Source organism: Epinephelus fuscoguttatus, linkage group LG18, assembly GCF_011397635.1.
Source record: "Epinephelus fuscoguttatus linkage group LG18, E.fuscoguttatus.final_Chr_v1".
Taxonomy (NCBI): Eukaryota; Metazoa; Chordata; class Actinopteri; order Perciformes; family Serranidae; genus Epinephelus; species Epinephelus fuscoguttatus.
The window spans coordinates 8886646-8901422 of record NC_064769.1 but is presented as its reverse complement, the minus strand read 5'-3'; the positions used below and the strand labels follow the sequence as shown (position 1 = coordinate 8901422).

Below are 14777 nucleotides of genomic sequence, written 5' to 3'. Positions count from 1 at the left end.
AAAAAGGAAAAAGAAAAGAACATTTAACAAAGGAAAATGACAACTGTCGGATGTTGTAGTTCCCCTCCTAGACTAACAATGGCAGCATTACATCCCGAGAGCATCCCAACTTAAAAGACAAGGAAGAAGAAGCACTTCCTGTAAGGTGAAAGTTCACAAGCTAGCCCGTGACAGCAATCAGTTAGCATAGTAGCTAACTTCTCCCCGATAAAACAATTAGCTCTGTCAAAATGGATGTAAATCAAGCGAAACAGGAACACCTACTCGCATTAAAAGGTATTTTAGTGTCTTCACGACAACATAAAGATAATGTTTCCACATGATGTTTTAGGGGTAAAATAGACGCGTTAAGTGTTTCAGAGCACTGGGTTGTTGACATTTGTTGATGCTAACAGCGCTAGCTAAGATAATATTAAACATTTGCAATTGATAACATACATGCAATATTGTTTGTGACATGTGTAGCCTCAATTAGTGCTTATTTTTGAATCTCGAAGCTGAAACTGAAAGACACTTTGTATCAGTATTTTATAACAAGAATTATACCATAATAACAGTTAGCCGAATGCTGTTGTGGTGTTAGCTAAGTTAGCTAAGAAACCTAGCGTTAGTTTACTGATATGTCAATTACGCCCTGAAAAACTCTAGCTTTTTTTCTTTGAGTTGTTATGCCATTGTTATTTGTCTGTAAATATGCTCTTTTCACTGTAATATAAAGTACATGTAGAGCTACTGACAGTGAAATTATGTGTCAGACTGAACTACTTAGATTCTTTACTTTAGTAAGAGTACAAGTACTAAAGTCTCAAAATACTCCATTACAATTAAAAGTAAAAATTATCAGCATAATGTACTTTAAATGGTTTTAAGTGTCAAAAGTAAAACTCAGCACTGCAGAATGTGTCCTTTCAAAGTGATAATATTACACAATTTTATATTATTCTGCTTCAATCATTTAATAAAAGATGTAAGAGCATTTTAATGTTTTAATGCAAATGAAGCCAGTTTTATGCACTTTAATACTGGGCAGATTGATAGCAGAGTGCTGTGTCATACCATATAAGCTTATCATGTGTTTTTGAAGTAAAAAAGTAACTAGTAGTAACTTTAAATGTCTATAATAGATGATGACCTGTTGTAGTCATATGCTGGAATGAAAACCTGCATGCTCTCTGCACATGACAGGGTAATTGCCAGCAAGTACTGAAGTTATTGGCACGGGGATATGTTTAGCTAAGTGGGAGAGATCACTTTACAAGCACGGAAGCATCACCACATTAACTCCCCTACTCGTGTGTATAATTGCTAACCAGTGTCACTTTACTTTACAGTGATGCGGTTAACAAAACCAACACTCTTCACAAACTTGCCAGTGACATGTGAAAATCGAGATCTGCCAGGTAAGTCAAGTTAAATATGTATGTAACAGATCTGTAGCAGAAAAGAATTGTCAGACCAAAGTTAGTGTTGTTTGCAGGGTAACCACCACAACACAAGGTATGACACGTGTTAGTTAATGGCTTATTTTGTGCCTCCTTTATCTGTATTTTAGTTAATGACATTGAACTTGATTGATCAAAATTAGTAGCAACCAGCAAACAGGATGGGAGGCTTTGATAATACCCATTAAACCAATAAAAATCTAACCAAAATGTCTGCAGAGTTTGGTTACATAAGTTTATATGGTCAACAGTCATTTTAAGGTTGATTGCAAGATCAAGTAACCTGCATGTCTTGGCACTGTGAGAGGAAATGGGAGCACCTGTTGGAAACCCAAGCAGACATGGGGAGAGCATGCAAACTCCACACAGGAAAGCTCCGGCAGGGCACGTTCAAACCCTGGGTCTTTTTGCTGTGAGGCAACAGCGCTAACAGCTGAGCCACTGACCTGCCTTTATTAATAATGTCAGTTTGTTCATTGCAAGGTTCCTAGTAATGTGAAAGAGGACAGGGGGAAAAAGAAAACATGAATGTAAGCATGACAATCCTGGGTCTGTAGACCCTGTAGTTATTACTAACGGTTTGTTGTTAGCGTGTAGAGATTCAAAGGCCGACGTCTTAGAATAACAGCAACAAAAGAAGTCTATTTTGGACGATGTTAGGGAAGATTCTCAGTCATCCAGGTCATGGTAATTCTAAGTGCTATATCGTAGGCAACTGGACTTGCTTGAATTTCTTCAGTTCAGAACTGAAGAAGCCTCTTGGATGAGAGGTGAAACGTCTTCAAGAAGCGCAAGGAAATCCAGTTGCCTACGATACAGCACTTAGAATCTATTATGGACGCCTCCAAACAACCAACGGTGAGTTTTTACATGCACCATTACACCATTGTCAACTCAAAATATGAACGCAGTTTATATAGTGATGTGCACAAAATGAAACAGAAGGACTCCACCCTCAAAATATGAACGCAGTTTATATAGTGATGTGCACAAAATGAAACAGAAGGACTCAAGCCTCGTCAATTTTATTTATACTGCTCAATATTACATATCACAATTTTGCCGTCGTGGGCATTACAATCTGTATAGCATACGGCATGCATAGAGGGGAAAGTGAAAGAAACTGAAACTGAGGAGGGATCCCTCTCCCTTGACAGTCAATCGTGCAATATGCTGTGTATACAGAATTGATGATCAAAATAACATGGAGCAACTTCAGGCGTTGCCAAATAGATCGAAAACCAGAACTTGAACCTCACAACCTCCTCTCCTCCATGTGAACCATGTGTATTATAGATTTACAGTCTCTGATCCCTGTCCCAAATTTAGACAGTAAGCCTGCTGAGTGTTTCAGTGTTTGTTTTCCCCTCCGTTGAGAACAGCTCAGATAAATGTGTTTGCTCCGCTGGTAACTGAACTCCTCACATACCATAAATCACTTTGACATTTCCAGGTAGGATCACTATTTATACAAGGGTAGCAAATATTCGATGAAGTGATGACTGATCTTCAAGCACACAATAATGAATTAGTTGAATTTGATACTAGAAACATAAAACCGTTTCTGATTTCTGAGCACCTTTTACTTCTGAGCTGACTAATAAATTGTTGTTTGTTGTTATGAATCATAGAGGCAGATGTATTAGGAGGAGTGATAACAGTAGTAGAAGTAGTAGTATTCATATTAGTCAGTGAGTTTATGTCAGTGTGAGATGTATGTGGCTGACTTGTTGGACAGAAATTTGAACCCAATGAAAACCGCTCTGGTTCAGACTGCTTTGAAACCTGATCTTCAAAGGACCTGTTTTACTCTTTGTGTGATCCTCCCTGCAGTGCTCACAGTGCTCAAACACTTACATAAAACCTTACTGTGTCAAAACTCTCTGCAACTTATATCTTTACACAACGCACAGACAAGTTAGCGAAAAATTTATATTTTAATGTGGTAGTTAATACAAGCAGCATTGCTCTGCTGGGATTAGACAGGTGTGTGAAATATTGTGACCAACTTCTAAGATCTTAAAGCTGGCGTGTGGGACTTTTGACTTTCCCCTCTGGCAAAGAGAGTCATTACACAAATACTATTGACAGGTGCTTATAGGCGTGTGCCTGCAGGTGAGCTTAGCACATCTCCTCACACAGGAGCGCTGTCTTAAATCTTGTTTGACTTCAATCCTTCCTTTGAACGTGTAGTTTCTTTTCATCTGGACGCCTCTGAGGATTTACATCATAGCTTCCATCATACTGTCAACTTACATTGTATCAAAAGAAAACATCAGAATCATGTACAAACAGATGAAACATTGAAAAAAAATTAAAAGAAGTGCCAAACATAAAGGTCAACAAGAACAAAACAAATCTAACTAAAATAAAAAAATGAATAAAATCTGTCCCGCCTTTCGTTCTGGCTGGGTGACACGGTAAAAGACATTACTCCCTGTGTTCCTGTTTGGGAAAGTTGCCACAGACCCTCGCCACCAAAACTCCAGTGTACTGAGAAATACAGAAAGCCTTTCCTGGTGTTGACAGGTTTAATCACCTTTGTGAAAACTCGTTTGGAAAGGGTTTGAATGTAACAGATGTTCATTTACATTTGAAAGTCCCGCACTCTGGCTTTAAGGCTGATTTTCAGATAGAATCTAAATTGCTAGGTTTGCATTTTCCCCTGGAATTCACATCCTTTCTAATGCTGAGAAATCATCTTGGTGTTTAGAGTTGTCACTTTAGTAATAACATATTTTTGTTTGTTCGTTAATTACCACTATATTTGGTACAGGTTACTCCTGGCCCAGAGATGATAAGCTGCAACACTGCAACACACATTTTGTGCAAATACATCAAACATCCTTTTTGTGTAACAGTTCAGTGGTGTTCATTATATCTTTAGTTTATGATAATGACTACTAATATCCTAACATGTCTGAGATAAAAGAACCTAAAGTCATTATCCTTTTTGTGTTTTTTCCTCTACAGGGGATTTGTTCGGTCAACTTATGAGAGAGGATCCATCCACCATCAAAGGAGCAGAGACTTTAATGCTGGGAGAGATGCTCACATTACCACAGAACTTTGGGTAATAAATCAGCTGTCAGAGAATTCAGTAATATACAGGACTCTGAACATTTTAAAGATTTGACTTTTCCACATCTCTACATTACACAGAAATATTTTCCTTGGTGAGACCTTCTCCAGTTACATAAGTGTGCACAATGACAGCAACCAAGTTGTGAAGGACATTCTTGTGAAGGTACTGTTAAAAAGAGAAATACCTGTCCAACATGTAGTTCACACATTACACTTCTGATTTACCCATAACTATCCTGCTGTGTGGCGTGATCCTGTACAGGCTGATCTACAGACCAGCTCACAGAGGCTCAACCTCTCAGCGTCAAACTCCGCAGTAGCAGAACTCAAACCTGAATGCTGCATCGATGATGTCATCCATCATGAAGTCAAAGAAATAGGAACACATATGTGAGTGTTTTTCTCACAATATTTACTCTCATCTTTTTTTAGTTATAGCGACCTATTGTGCCACTAGAACATCCTCCCAATTGACCAAATAAGGAAAGCAATCATTCTGGAATTAACTACATGTGTTTTTGGTATTCTAAATATTTCTCCCTCTCTTTCAACATCCAGCTTAGTTTGTGCGGTCAGTTACACCACTCAGTACGGGGAGAAGCTCTATTTTCGGAAGTTCTTCAAATTCCAGGTGAGTTTTATTTGAGTTCAGGGCTCAACACTAACTATTAGAAGTGGTTGCCAGGCTAGCAACTAGGCATTAGCTTTTGGTTGCTGCAACTGAAGCTATGGTTGCCATTTTTCGCTGCCTTTTTATTTCAAATAATTGAGATACTATGCAGTTATATGTCAGCTTAATAATGAAGATGTGACATTAAATAATGTTTAAAAGCTAAAAAAAACTATATTGTCCCCATAGAGCAGAAAATATTCAGCCAGAGACTTTTAGTTTGTTTGAGATCAACTCATAATTTTGTTAACATACCAGAAATCCTAATGATAATAAGGAAAGAAAAACAGAACTATATAACATAAGATCAGATGTTAATCTCCAAAACGTTACTGTAAATTAGCCTATTATAAGTTAATAAAGCAAACGTATCTTAATGTAAACAGCTGAGATTCAACAGATATAAACACTCTTTGAAGGTCTAGTGTGTATGATTCAGTGGCATCTAGTTTGCTAAGCATGTGGGAGAACTGTGGTGCTCAACACAAAAACGGGAATGGTCCTTTCTAGAGCCTGAGCCAGTACTTGATTTGTCCATTTTAGGCTGCTGTAGAAACAACATGGTGGACTCTGTGAAAGAGGACCCGCTCCATATGTAGATATAAATGGCTCATTCTAAGGTAACAAGAAGAAGACTTTTTTTCAGGTGATTATACACTAATAAAAGTATTTATGAATATTAAATGCCATTTCTGCCATCAGTAGATGCCCCCTAAATCCTACACACTGGACCTTTAAACACTGTTTAAACACAGTTTGCCGAAAGTATAAGAAATCTTACACTGACATTGCAGCACATTTTTTTCAGCCCAGCTTGAAAGAAATATTAAATGATACCATTTATTGAACAGAGTTGGTGTGATGCTGTGTCTACAGGGGATGACAGCACCATCAGGTTAACGATAGCTCAGCAGGCTGTTCCGACATCTGACAGCTGACAGCAAACATCCCCAAAATAACAGGATGTCATCAGCAGCAAACATGTTTTTTACTGAGTTAGTTTCCCAAACACAGCGAGCATCATTAATCTCCTGCAGGCCTGAAGCTTGTCACTCACACCAGTTCAGATTCATTCTTTATTTAAAGACATAGCAGAAGAGGTGAGGATATAAAAAAAGTTCTACAAAGATCTCCTTGTTGGCGGCTTGGACCTTGCAAAGAGGGGTGTTAATAGGCCTATCAGTGGGTGGGCCAGCTCTTGCAGCCTTCACCTGTTTATCACCTATTATTCCTATGTTTTTATGTTAAAAAGTTAGCAAGAAGTGGTTGTCAGTCATCTCAAAATAGTTGCCAGTGGCAACCTGGCAATTGTTACTGTCTAGCCCTGCAGTGTTTTCATTAGATGGCAGGGGTTAACTCCTGTGTAAACTTGAAGGAGACCTGAGAAATGTCACAGGCCTACAACAGAACAAATGTAATTACCATCCCAGCAACAGATTTGGTTTCTTGAACTCTTCGGCTCTCAGTTTGTGCACTTATTGTAACCCTCTCTCTTTTCCTGTAGCAACCTTTTCAGTACAGCCTGTATTACCCATCCAATTTCAATTTCTTCCGTTGCTTAGTTGAAGATTTCCAGTCTGATTAGTCATTTTCTCATGGAAATATTCTTTTCTGCCAAATGGAAATACATTGTGAGAAAACGACGGGGTTCAGTTTGCAATCTATTTTCAATCAGGTTTTGAAGCCGCTGGATGTGAAGACAAAGTTCTACAACGCAGAGGTAAGTCAGCCCCGCGAATCCAAGCACCAGCATCATCCAAAATGTCAACATACAGATTCTGTACACTCATATCTCTCACCACGTCGTTCTGCAAATAGAAGAACTGTATTGTATGACATGCAAGTTCTTATTGTAGCATATTCGACATGCTTCATATCATATTTCATTTCATAGTTTGGAACATTTCCATTTGCTAATAGGAGCAGTTAGTATATAAAAGGTCTCGTGGAAAACACTTGTACCTCCAGAGGCTTTAACAAAAAACAACATACTGTATCAAGAGCTGGAGATCAAGTGTTTTCCTCACAGAGGCAACAAGCTTTTTCCTTTTCATTTTCATATCAGTAGCTTTTTATATTAGCGGTATGCAAATATTCATTGTCATCATCTTTGGCATGTAACTTCATTTGTTTATTATTGTCTTGTATTTTATTTTCTCCATTAGAGTGACCTCAGTTCTGTGGTAATTGTTCCTTCTGTTCTCATTGCTGAACATTAGCTTCTTTTAATCCTTTTTGGTGCAGCAGACTTTGTCTTTCTGGGGCCAATAGAAAGGTGCAAAGTAGAAGAATGGAAAGCAATATATGAATGATAAAATGCCTGCTGCAGATAAACAAGTGGCTGCATTAATTTAACACCCTGACATGAACTTTCCATTATTTTTCAGTTGCCCTTTCTTTGGACGCTCATGCTTTCTTGCAAACTCATCCTACACAGGGCTTTGACTTTTGAATTGAAGTTTGTGGTGTTAAATTGTGGTGGGTGGGGAGTGCATTGATTATACAGTTTATCATCATTGGCGAAATCATGCACTATGATTTGATTCTCATTTTCTATTTGTCAAGATTTTAATGATTGCATAATATTTCAGACATGAATAATGATGCTCAAATGCTTCTGAACTTTTAACTTTTGTACTGCTGGGTTGAAGGTGTGATACAACAGGCCAATTAAGGCCTAATTGTCAGTGATTTTAAAACCCAAATTGCTTTCCTGTTCCAATCATTTAGCATTGGGTTATAATTGTTTTAGAGTTTATGAAACAAATGTATTTGTTTGGATGTAATACAATGTGAGGTGTCAGGTATCAGTTGGAATGGCTTTGCATGAACAGAGATGCTTAGCTCTGTGATTTAACATTAACCTCATTCAGAATGGTTCATGGTCAGTTCTTATGAATTGCAAGGCATGAACTAATCTCTCCTTCTCTCTCATTGTATCTTACTGTATAGTAGAGGTTGCACTGTAAGTTTAACAGTTGTGAAAAATTATTGAGTGTTACTTTTCCAAAGCATCAACTAGTTGCCTACAATCCTGTTTAAACACCATGTCAAGGCATGTAAGGTGCCAGAACCAGTGATCTCTTAGACAGACGTATTCAGTAATTTTTTAAGAAAGTCATATAATGTTATTATTGTATCTTTATTTTGCTGTAAAAGTAAGGTTACTTCCCTTTTTAATAAACACATCCGTGTGGATATTAGCCATCAGTTATCAGCAATAAATGTAGCGAATTTGAATTATAGTTAACACTATGTATTAAGGTACACATATTCACCATAACAAGGTGCTAATTAGCATGCATATTGATAGCATATTGGCTCTTTATTGGTCATTATACAATCAACGCTTTATTCTGCATGATCATATTCTACAACTACTAGGACACTGACTGAGAGTTTTCCATCAATATCCCCTTAATTACTGCAGATTTAAAGGAAGTTGTGTACATGAATTATGATCTTAATGTGTTTTGCTCAGTATGGGCCTAATAAGTTGGCAGTACCACAAGAATTTTTATTCTACCTTAGTAACACTCCATAAATATGATCTATTGTTATTCAACAAAAGTGTAAGTGTTAATTGTGTCCAAATATCTCCTCAAATTAGATGTTTCTAACTCTAATATGTTCTGCATTCTAACGTCAGGTCTTTCTCATAACTTATTCACTAGTAGTTTGACACTTATTGACCCTCACAAGTTCCGTATTCTAGAGTTGCCTCCTCTTCTTACTTAGTAAATCTATTATAGCACACAACTACTGCAATTGACAGACCCTATTAGCAATAAGGCAGTACATTTTTATGCCTCTGCATTTTTCGGGATGTCTGTCCATCCTTCTGTCCTTCCATCCATCCTATTCTCGTGAATGTGATTTTTCAAGAATGCCTGAAGGGAATTTCTGCGAATTTGGCACAAATATCCACTTGGACTCAGGGATGTACTAATTAGATTTTAGTGTTCAAGGTTAGATCAAGGTCTGCGTGATGTTGTGTCTATCTTATTCTATTTATTGTGCTATCTTAAAAAGCCCTTGAGGGAGTTTCTAAAAATCTGGCACAATCGTCCATTTAGAATCAATGATGAACTGATTAGATTTTGGTGGCCAAAGGTCAAGGTCACTATAACCTCAGGTCCGTCTCATTCTCAAGAATGCAATATTTTAGGAAGGCCTTGAGGGTAATTTCTCCAATTTGGACTCAACGATGAACTAGATTTTGGTGGTCAGAGGTCAAGATGTACAGTATGTGACCTCATCTGACTCATTATTGTGAACACAATTTCTTAAGAATACCTTGAGGACATTTCTTCAAATTTCACTTGGACTAAAGAATAAATTGTTTAGAAGTTTGTGGTTGAAGGTCAAAGGTCAAGGTCAGTGTGAAACGAAGTCAAACTATTGGCTACATATGAGCTAGTTCTAGTTGTAATGAAAATAGTTTAACATTTCAGAAGTGTATCATTAATAAAGAAGATATTTCTACTTGTACTGACTTTATTATATATATATATATATATATATATATATATATATATATATATATATATATATTTTTTTTTTATTATTTTTTTTTAACCAATGAATGGTAATAAAACTGTGCATCTCAACAGACTTAATTTTTGTTCTGGGTGTAACCCATCACATAAGATTAAGTAATTTATGAACAACAGGTTTCTTAGTTCCTATCAATTAGCAATAGGAGGCTATTGAGAGAAAACTCTTAGTTAATGGCCTAGTACATGTAGGATATGGTCATGCAGAATAAGATGTTAATAAATGCTTTATAATGACTAAAAAAGCGCCAATGTACTACTCATATGCATGCTAATAAGCAAAGCTGAGAACAGAACAGTAATTCAATCACTCTGAAATGCTCTGATGCAGATGACATGGCTGCTCAAGATAATCTGATTGGTTAAAAACACTCAACTAGTTGATGTTTGAGAGACTACTGTGAATGGTGTATTGATTGGTAAAAATCAGTTTTTGTGCAACCCCTACTGTATGCTCCACTGGTCAGCACTTGCACTAACAATGTTCTCAAAGGTTCACTGAGCAAACTTTATAGAATTCTGTTTATGCGGTTAATGTTTATATGTTTGTCTTCTGAGTCTAGTTAATAAAGTGATACATTACATGACTCTCACATCACTTAGCTTAAAGGAGAGGATAACATTTTTACAAGTCTGTCTCAAAACATTAATCACATTCTCATATGTGCATTAAAAAAGTTACTGCTGTTTGTAGTTATTCCTCCTGGTCATACTAGCCTTAAAGGGATAGTGCACCCAAAAATGAAAATTCAGCCATTATCTACTCACCCATATGCCGAGGGAGGGGTAGGTGGAGTTGTGTTGGATCTCCGCAAGGGATGTGAGGACTCTAAAACTTCACCTGAGCCTCCCTCGGTATATGGGTGAGTAGACAATGGCTGAATTTTCATTTTTGGGTGCACTATCCCTTTAAAAACATCCATCTCTAGTGGAAGTGATAGGAGACCAAAAATTGCAGTTCTTTTTATGTGCATAAAGGCACAGCTGAAAGTTCAGTTGAAACTTATACAAGGCTTCAGCAGTCTGAGTTGGTCAAATCAAGTGGGTTTTTTTCCAGAGTTACCATTTTTTAGTGCAAAATTTTCACTTTTTGATTATCTGGACATGTTTCTTGTTGAGCTGCTATGGAGGGATAATACAACAAGCAAATGTCTACTAAAAACATTAATTTTAGAAGATGTCTGCTTAGTGTTTCTATTCAGACTTCTGTAGCAATATATTGGCTTTGGTTGAATTTTAAAATGCATTTTTGGGCTGTGCGTTTTGTTTCTCTTTCTTATTTTGTGAGGTGCTATTTATCAGTCTAGATTGTTTTGGTGTGATTTGGTGTGTGTCGTCGAGTGTTTCGGCTATAGAGATGTCTGCCTTCTCTCCAATATAATGGAACTAGATGGCACTCGGCTTGTGGTGCTCAAAGCACCAAAAACAAAATACACATTTGAAAAACTCAACAGCAATGTCTCTTTAAAGAAATTATGGCCTGGTTACTCAAGATAATCCACAGAGCTTGTTGTGAGCAGTTTCATATGGGAAGTATTTTCTTTCTACTGAAATACACGTGCCAACTGTATCACTACGCAGAAGGAAGTATGCATCTACTCATGGATGAGAGGCTTGCGTGCAGCATGAGATATTAACATTAATGACATCCTCCTTGACTGAACCATAATCTTAGCTGGCTCAGTGGTGCTTGGTGAGCTAGCAGTAGATGTGCGCTCCCTTCTGTGTGGTGTTATGTTTGCCGTGTGTAGTTTGGTAGAAAGAAAATAGACCCTACATGAAACTGCTCACAACAAGGTCTGTGGATTATATCGAGTATCCAGGTTCTGGAAAGACACATTGCTGTTGAGTTTTTCAAATTTTGTTGGCGCTTTGAGCACCACAAGCTGAGTGCCATCTAGTTTCATTATATTGGAGAGAAGGCAGACATCTCTACAGCCGATATTGCCAACACTCAGCATTTCACACTAAAACAATTGAAACTGATAAATAGCACTACAGGTAGGAGCAAGAATGTGCATTTTTTATTTGTGGGGGAAGTGTCCCTTTAAAATCTTGTGGGGAAGGTATTCCTTATGGCTGAGATGTTTAGGAGGAAAATTACAGCAACCTGCAACTATTCAAATGCTCATATTGATGTGTGAATGAGACAGACATTAAAAAAACTGAACCTATCCTTTAAGGCAGTAGGATTTTACACAAGCCTAACCCTCTATAATACCTAATGATAAAGTTGATGTGTTGCTCAGTTGGCCTTGGAGATGATGTCATTGTACTTAATCGTGAGTAACAAATATAAGTTAGTGACTCCTGGCCTCCCCACTCCAGACAGATGAAGTCTTCCTGGAGGCTCAGATCCAGAACATCACCACTTCACCAATGTTCATGGAGAAGGTCTCTTTAGAGCCCTCCATGATGTATAATGTCACAGAGCTCAACACGGTCACAAGTGGAAATGACGGGTAAAAGCACTTTAGTTTACCTTAATATTCTTTCTTCTTGATGTATTTACTGTCAGCATTTATACTCTTATTTGTAACTTTTTACTGCCAGAGAGTCCACATTTGGGAAAATGTCCTACCTGCAGCCCATGGACACACGGCAGTACCTGTACTGCCTGAAGCCAAAGCCGGAGTACGCGGAGAAGGCAGGCGTCATCAAGGGTGTGACGGTGATAGGCAAGCTGGACATTGTATGGAAGACCAATCTCGGGGAGAGGGGGAGGCTACAGACCAGTCAGCTGCAAAGAATGGTAATAGGATGCATTTTTGACAATCAAAGGATGTCTTTTTTCATCCTCTTATGTTTATTTTTGTTATGTTTCTGTCCTATGTCCTCCAGGCTCCAGGGTATGGAGACATCAGGCTGTCTTTGGAGATGATTCCTGACACCGTCAACCTTGAAGAACCTTTTGATATTATCTGTAAAATCACCAACTGCAGGTAAAAATCCCCAATACAACAGATAACCTTCACTACTTTTTAATCATTCAAAGGATAGTTAGATTTTGTGGGATTGTATGAGGTACTTGTCCATAGTCAGTGTTTTACCTGCAGTAGATGCTGGTCAGCACGCCCCCAGCTTGGAGAAGCAGGCTGACATGGCAGCTAAGCAGTGTACTGCTGTGGAGAGGTCAGCAGCAAATCGTGTTTTAGTCACGTAAAAAAAAATCACAATCAGCATTAGTTTTTCGCTATTTTGAGAATATTTTCTTCGCTTTACCGTGACATCAGACAACAATTTTTGATGGGGAACTGAAGCCATTATGTTGCTTTTTTCAGAGCCAGACTCCATGGAGAAAAACTGTAATTTAACTTTATTGAACACAGGAGCTGCTGGTCTACTGCTGCCTCAAACAGTTAGTTTTTTTGTGTTATTTTGTGTGTTTGGCGTTTGAAGTGGAGAGTTTGGATTCATGAAAGTCACACAATTAAGTCAACAAAAAGTCAAACTAATTAATTGAGGCAGCGGTAGACTAGCAGCAAGGTAAAGCAGTGAAAATATTCTCAATATAGGGTATACTAAACTGATATTGAGGGGTTTTTTTAGGTGGCAAAATTGTGTTTTGCTGCTACCTGCAGCAGTACAGTGCTTAGCTTCTGTGTCAGCAGTCCTGTCCTTTTTTCCAAACTTGGGGCATGCTGACAGATCTCTATTGTATGTAACACACTGACTAGGGATATGTACCTCATACAACCCCACTTCACAACACCATTTATGTGACCTTTGTGTTGCAGTGAAAGAACCATGGACCTGGTGCTGGAGATGTGTAACACCAGGTCGATCCACTGGTGTGGTGTATCAGGGCGCCAGCTGGGGAAACTCAGCCCTGGTGCTTTCCTCTCTCTGCCCCTCACACTCCTCTCATCCGTCCAGGGTCTGCAGGTAGGATCCACACTTTAAGGAAACTGATGGTTGATATTCTCGTACTGTTCTGGCTCACTAATATCCCTCACTTCTTTGTTTCAGAGTATTTCCGGATTGAGACTCACAGACACATTTCTGAAGAGGACGTATGAATATGATGACATCGCACAAGTGTGTGTGGTCTGCCCATACACGAGCAATGAGTGCTAGATATTTTATTTAGCTTTCTGTGTTTTAGATATGAATGGACCAACAGTGGAATTCTGCACATAACGTTGACATTTCACTCTTTTTGCAGCCTGAGGGGATAAAACTGTATTTTAAAATGAATTGTGAATAATATAAATCACTTTCTTTGAAAATAATTATGTAAATGTGCATAAATGTTAATAAAATCTCTGTAATCTTTGATTTCCTATTGCTTTTCAGAATTTATTTCGTGGTTGAGAAAGCCTTTGTTGTAAGGCTGGAATAATTAGCATTGCTACCAATGTCACCATGATGTAGATGACTTTTTCTTACTTTTGGAACTTAGGCCCTCTTTAGGACTCTTCTTGACTGGTTAAAGCCTGCATCTTCTACACCCAGAGATGGTCACAGACTTTCTGTTATAAATCAGCAGTCCAAGCCCAAGCCCCAAATATTCCAGTGTGCTCAAATTATTTAAAAAAAAAAAAAATAAAGAAACATTGCAAAAAAAATGTGTGCCAGGACATGGAATCATAAAAAAAATTAAGAAATTGCTGTTATTATTACTACTGGTTCGAGTATTATGGTGTACTACTGTTCTGCATGTGGTTTGTCCAGTGTCATGCTGCTGTACTTTAGCAGAAGCTGTTATTTGACTGCTATGAGTAGGTGCAATCAATATTGAAAAAATGTACTCTATTTCATAACTTTCAGATGTATTACAAAGTTGAAAACTAGAATGTAATATGGGTGTGACAGGCTATAATACTGTTCATTGTGACAGTGTTAGCATGCCATAAACATGTCATAGTCATAGTATAGTTTGTCATTTAATATGTAATAGTATGCCATAAAAGTCATTTATAAAAATGTCATAGTATGTCATAAAAATGTCATAAAAAAGTATGCACTTTTCCTGTATAGCTTTCGATCATATGCTCGCTCCCAAAAGTGGCTCTCAGTCATCAA

At 37.8% G+C, this 14777-nt stretch overlaps 1 protein-coding gene across 2 annotated transcripts; it reads left to right on the top strand.

The window, feature by feature from the left end:
* Positions 1-119: 119 nt before the first annotated feature.
* On the top strand, positions 120-14030 carry trappc13 (trafficking protein particle complex subunit 13). Of its 2 annotated transcripts, XM_049604547.1 has the most exons (13): positions 120-276; positions 1332-1400; positions 4416-4515; positions 4605-4689; positions 4789-4916; positions 5085-5157; positions 6872-6916; positions 7362-7379; positions 12081-12214; positions 12306-12504; positions 12594-12694; positions 13490-13637; positions 13722-14030. In XM_049604547.1, exons 1-13 carry the CDS (start codon positions 231-233, stop codon positions 13827-13829), a joined length of 1254 nt encoding a protein of 417 aa, XP_049460504.1. In that variant the 5' UTR covers positions 120-230; the 3' UTR covers positions 13830-14030. The 2 variants fall into 2 exon arrangements, with proteins under 2 accessions (XP_049460504.1, XP_049460505.1); XM_049604548.1 differs by lacking the exon at positions 7362-7379.
* The last annotated feature ends 747 nt before the right edge of the window (positions 14031-14777 follow it).

Excerpts from the sequence above, each read along its gene's own strand:
- trappc13 (XM_049604547.1), top strand. The coding sequence starts at position 231 with ATGGATGTAAATCAAGCGAAACAGGAACACCTACTCGCATTAAAAG. Across the intron at positions 277-1,331 it reads ACACCTACTCGCATTAAAAG|TGATGCGGTTAACAAAACCA; the intron begins GTATTTTAGTGT and ends TTTACTTTACAG. Across the intron at positions 4,917-5,084 it reads AAAGAAATAGGAACACATAT|CTTAGTTTGTGCGGTCAGTT; the intron begins GTGAGTGTTTTT and ends TTCAACATCCAG.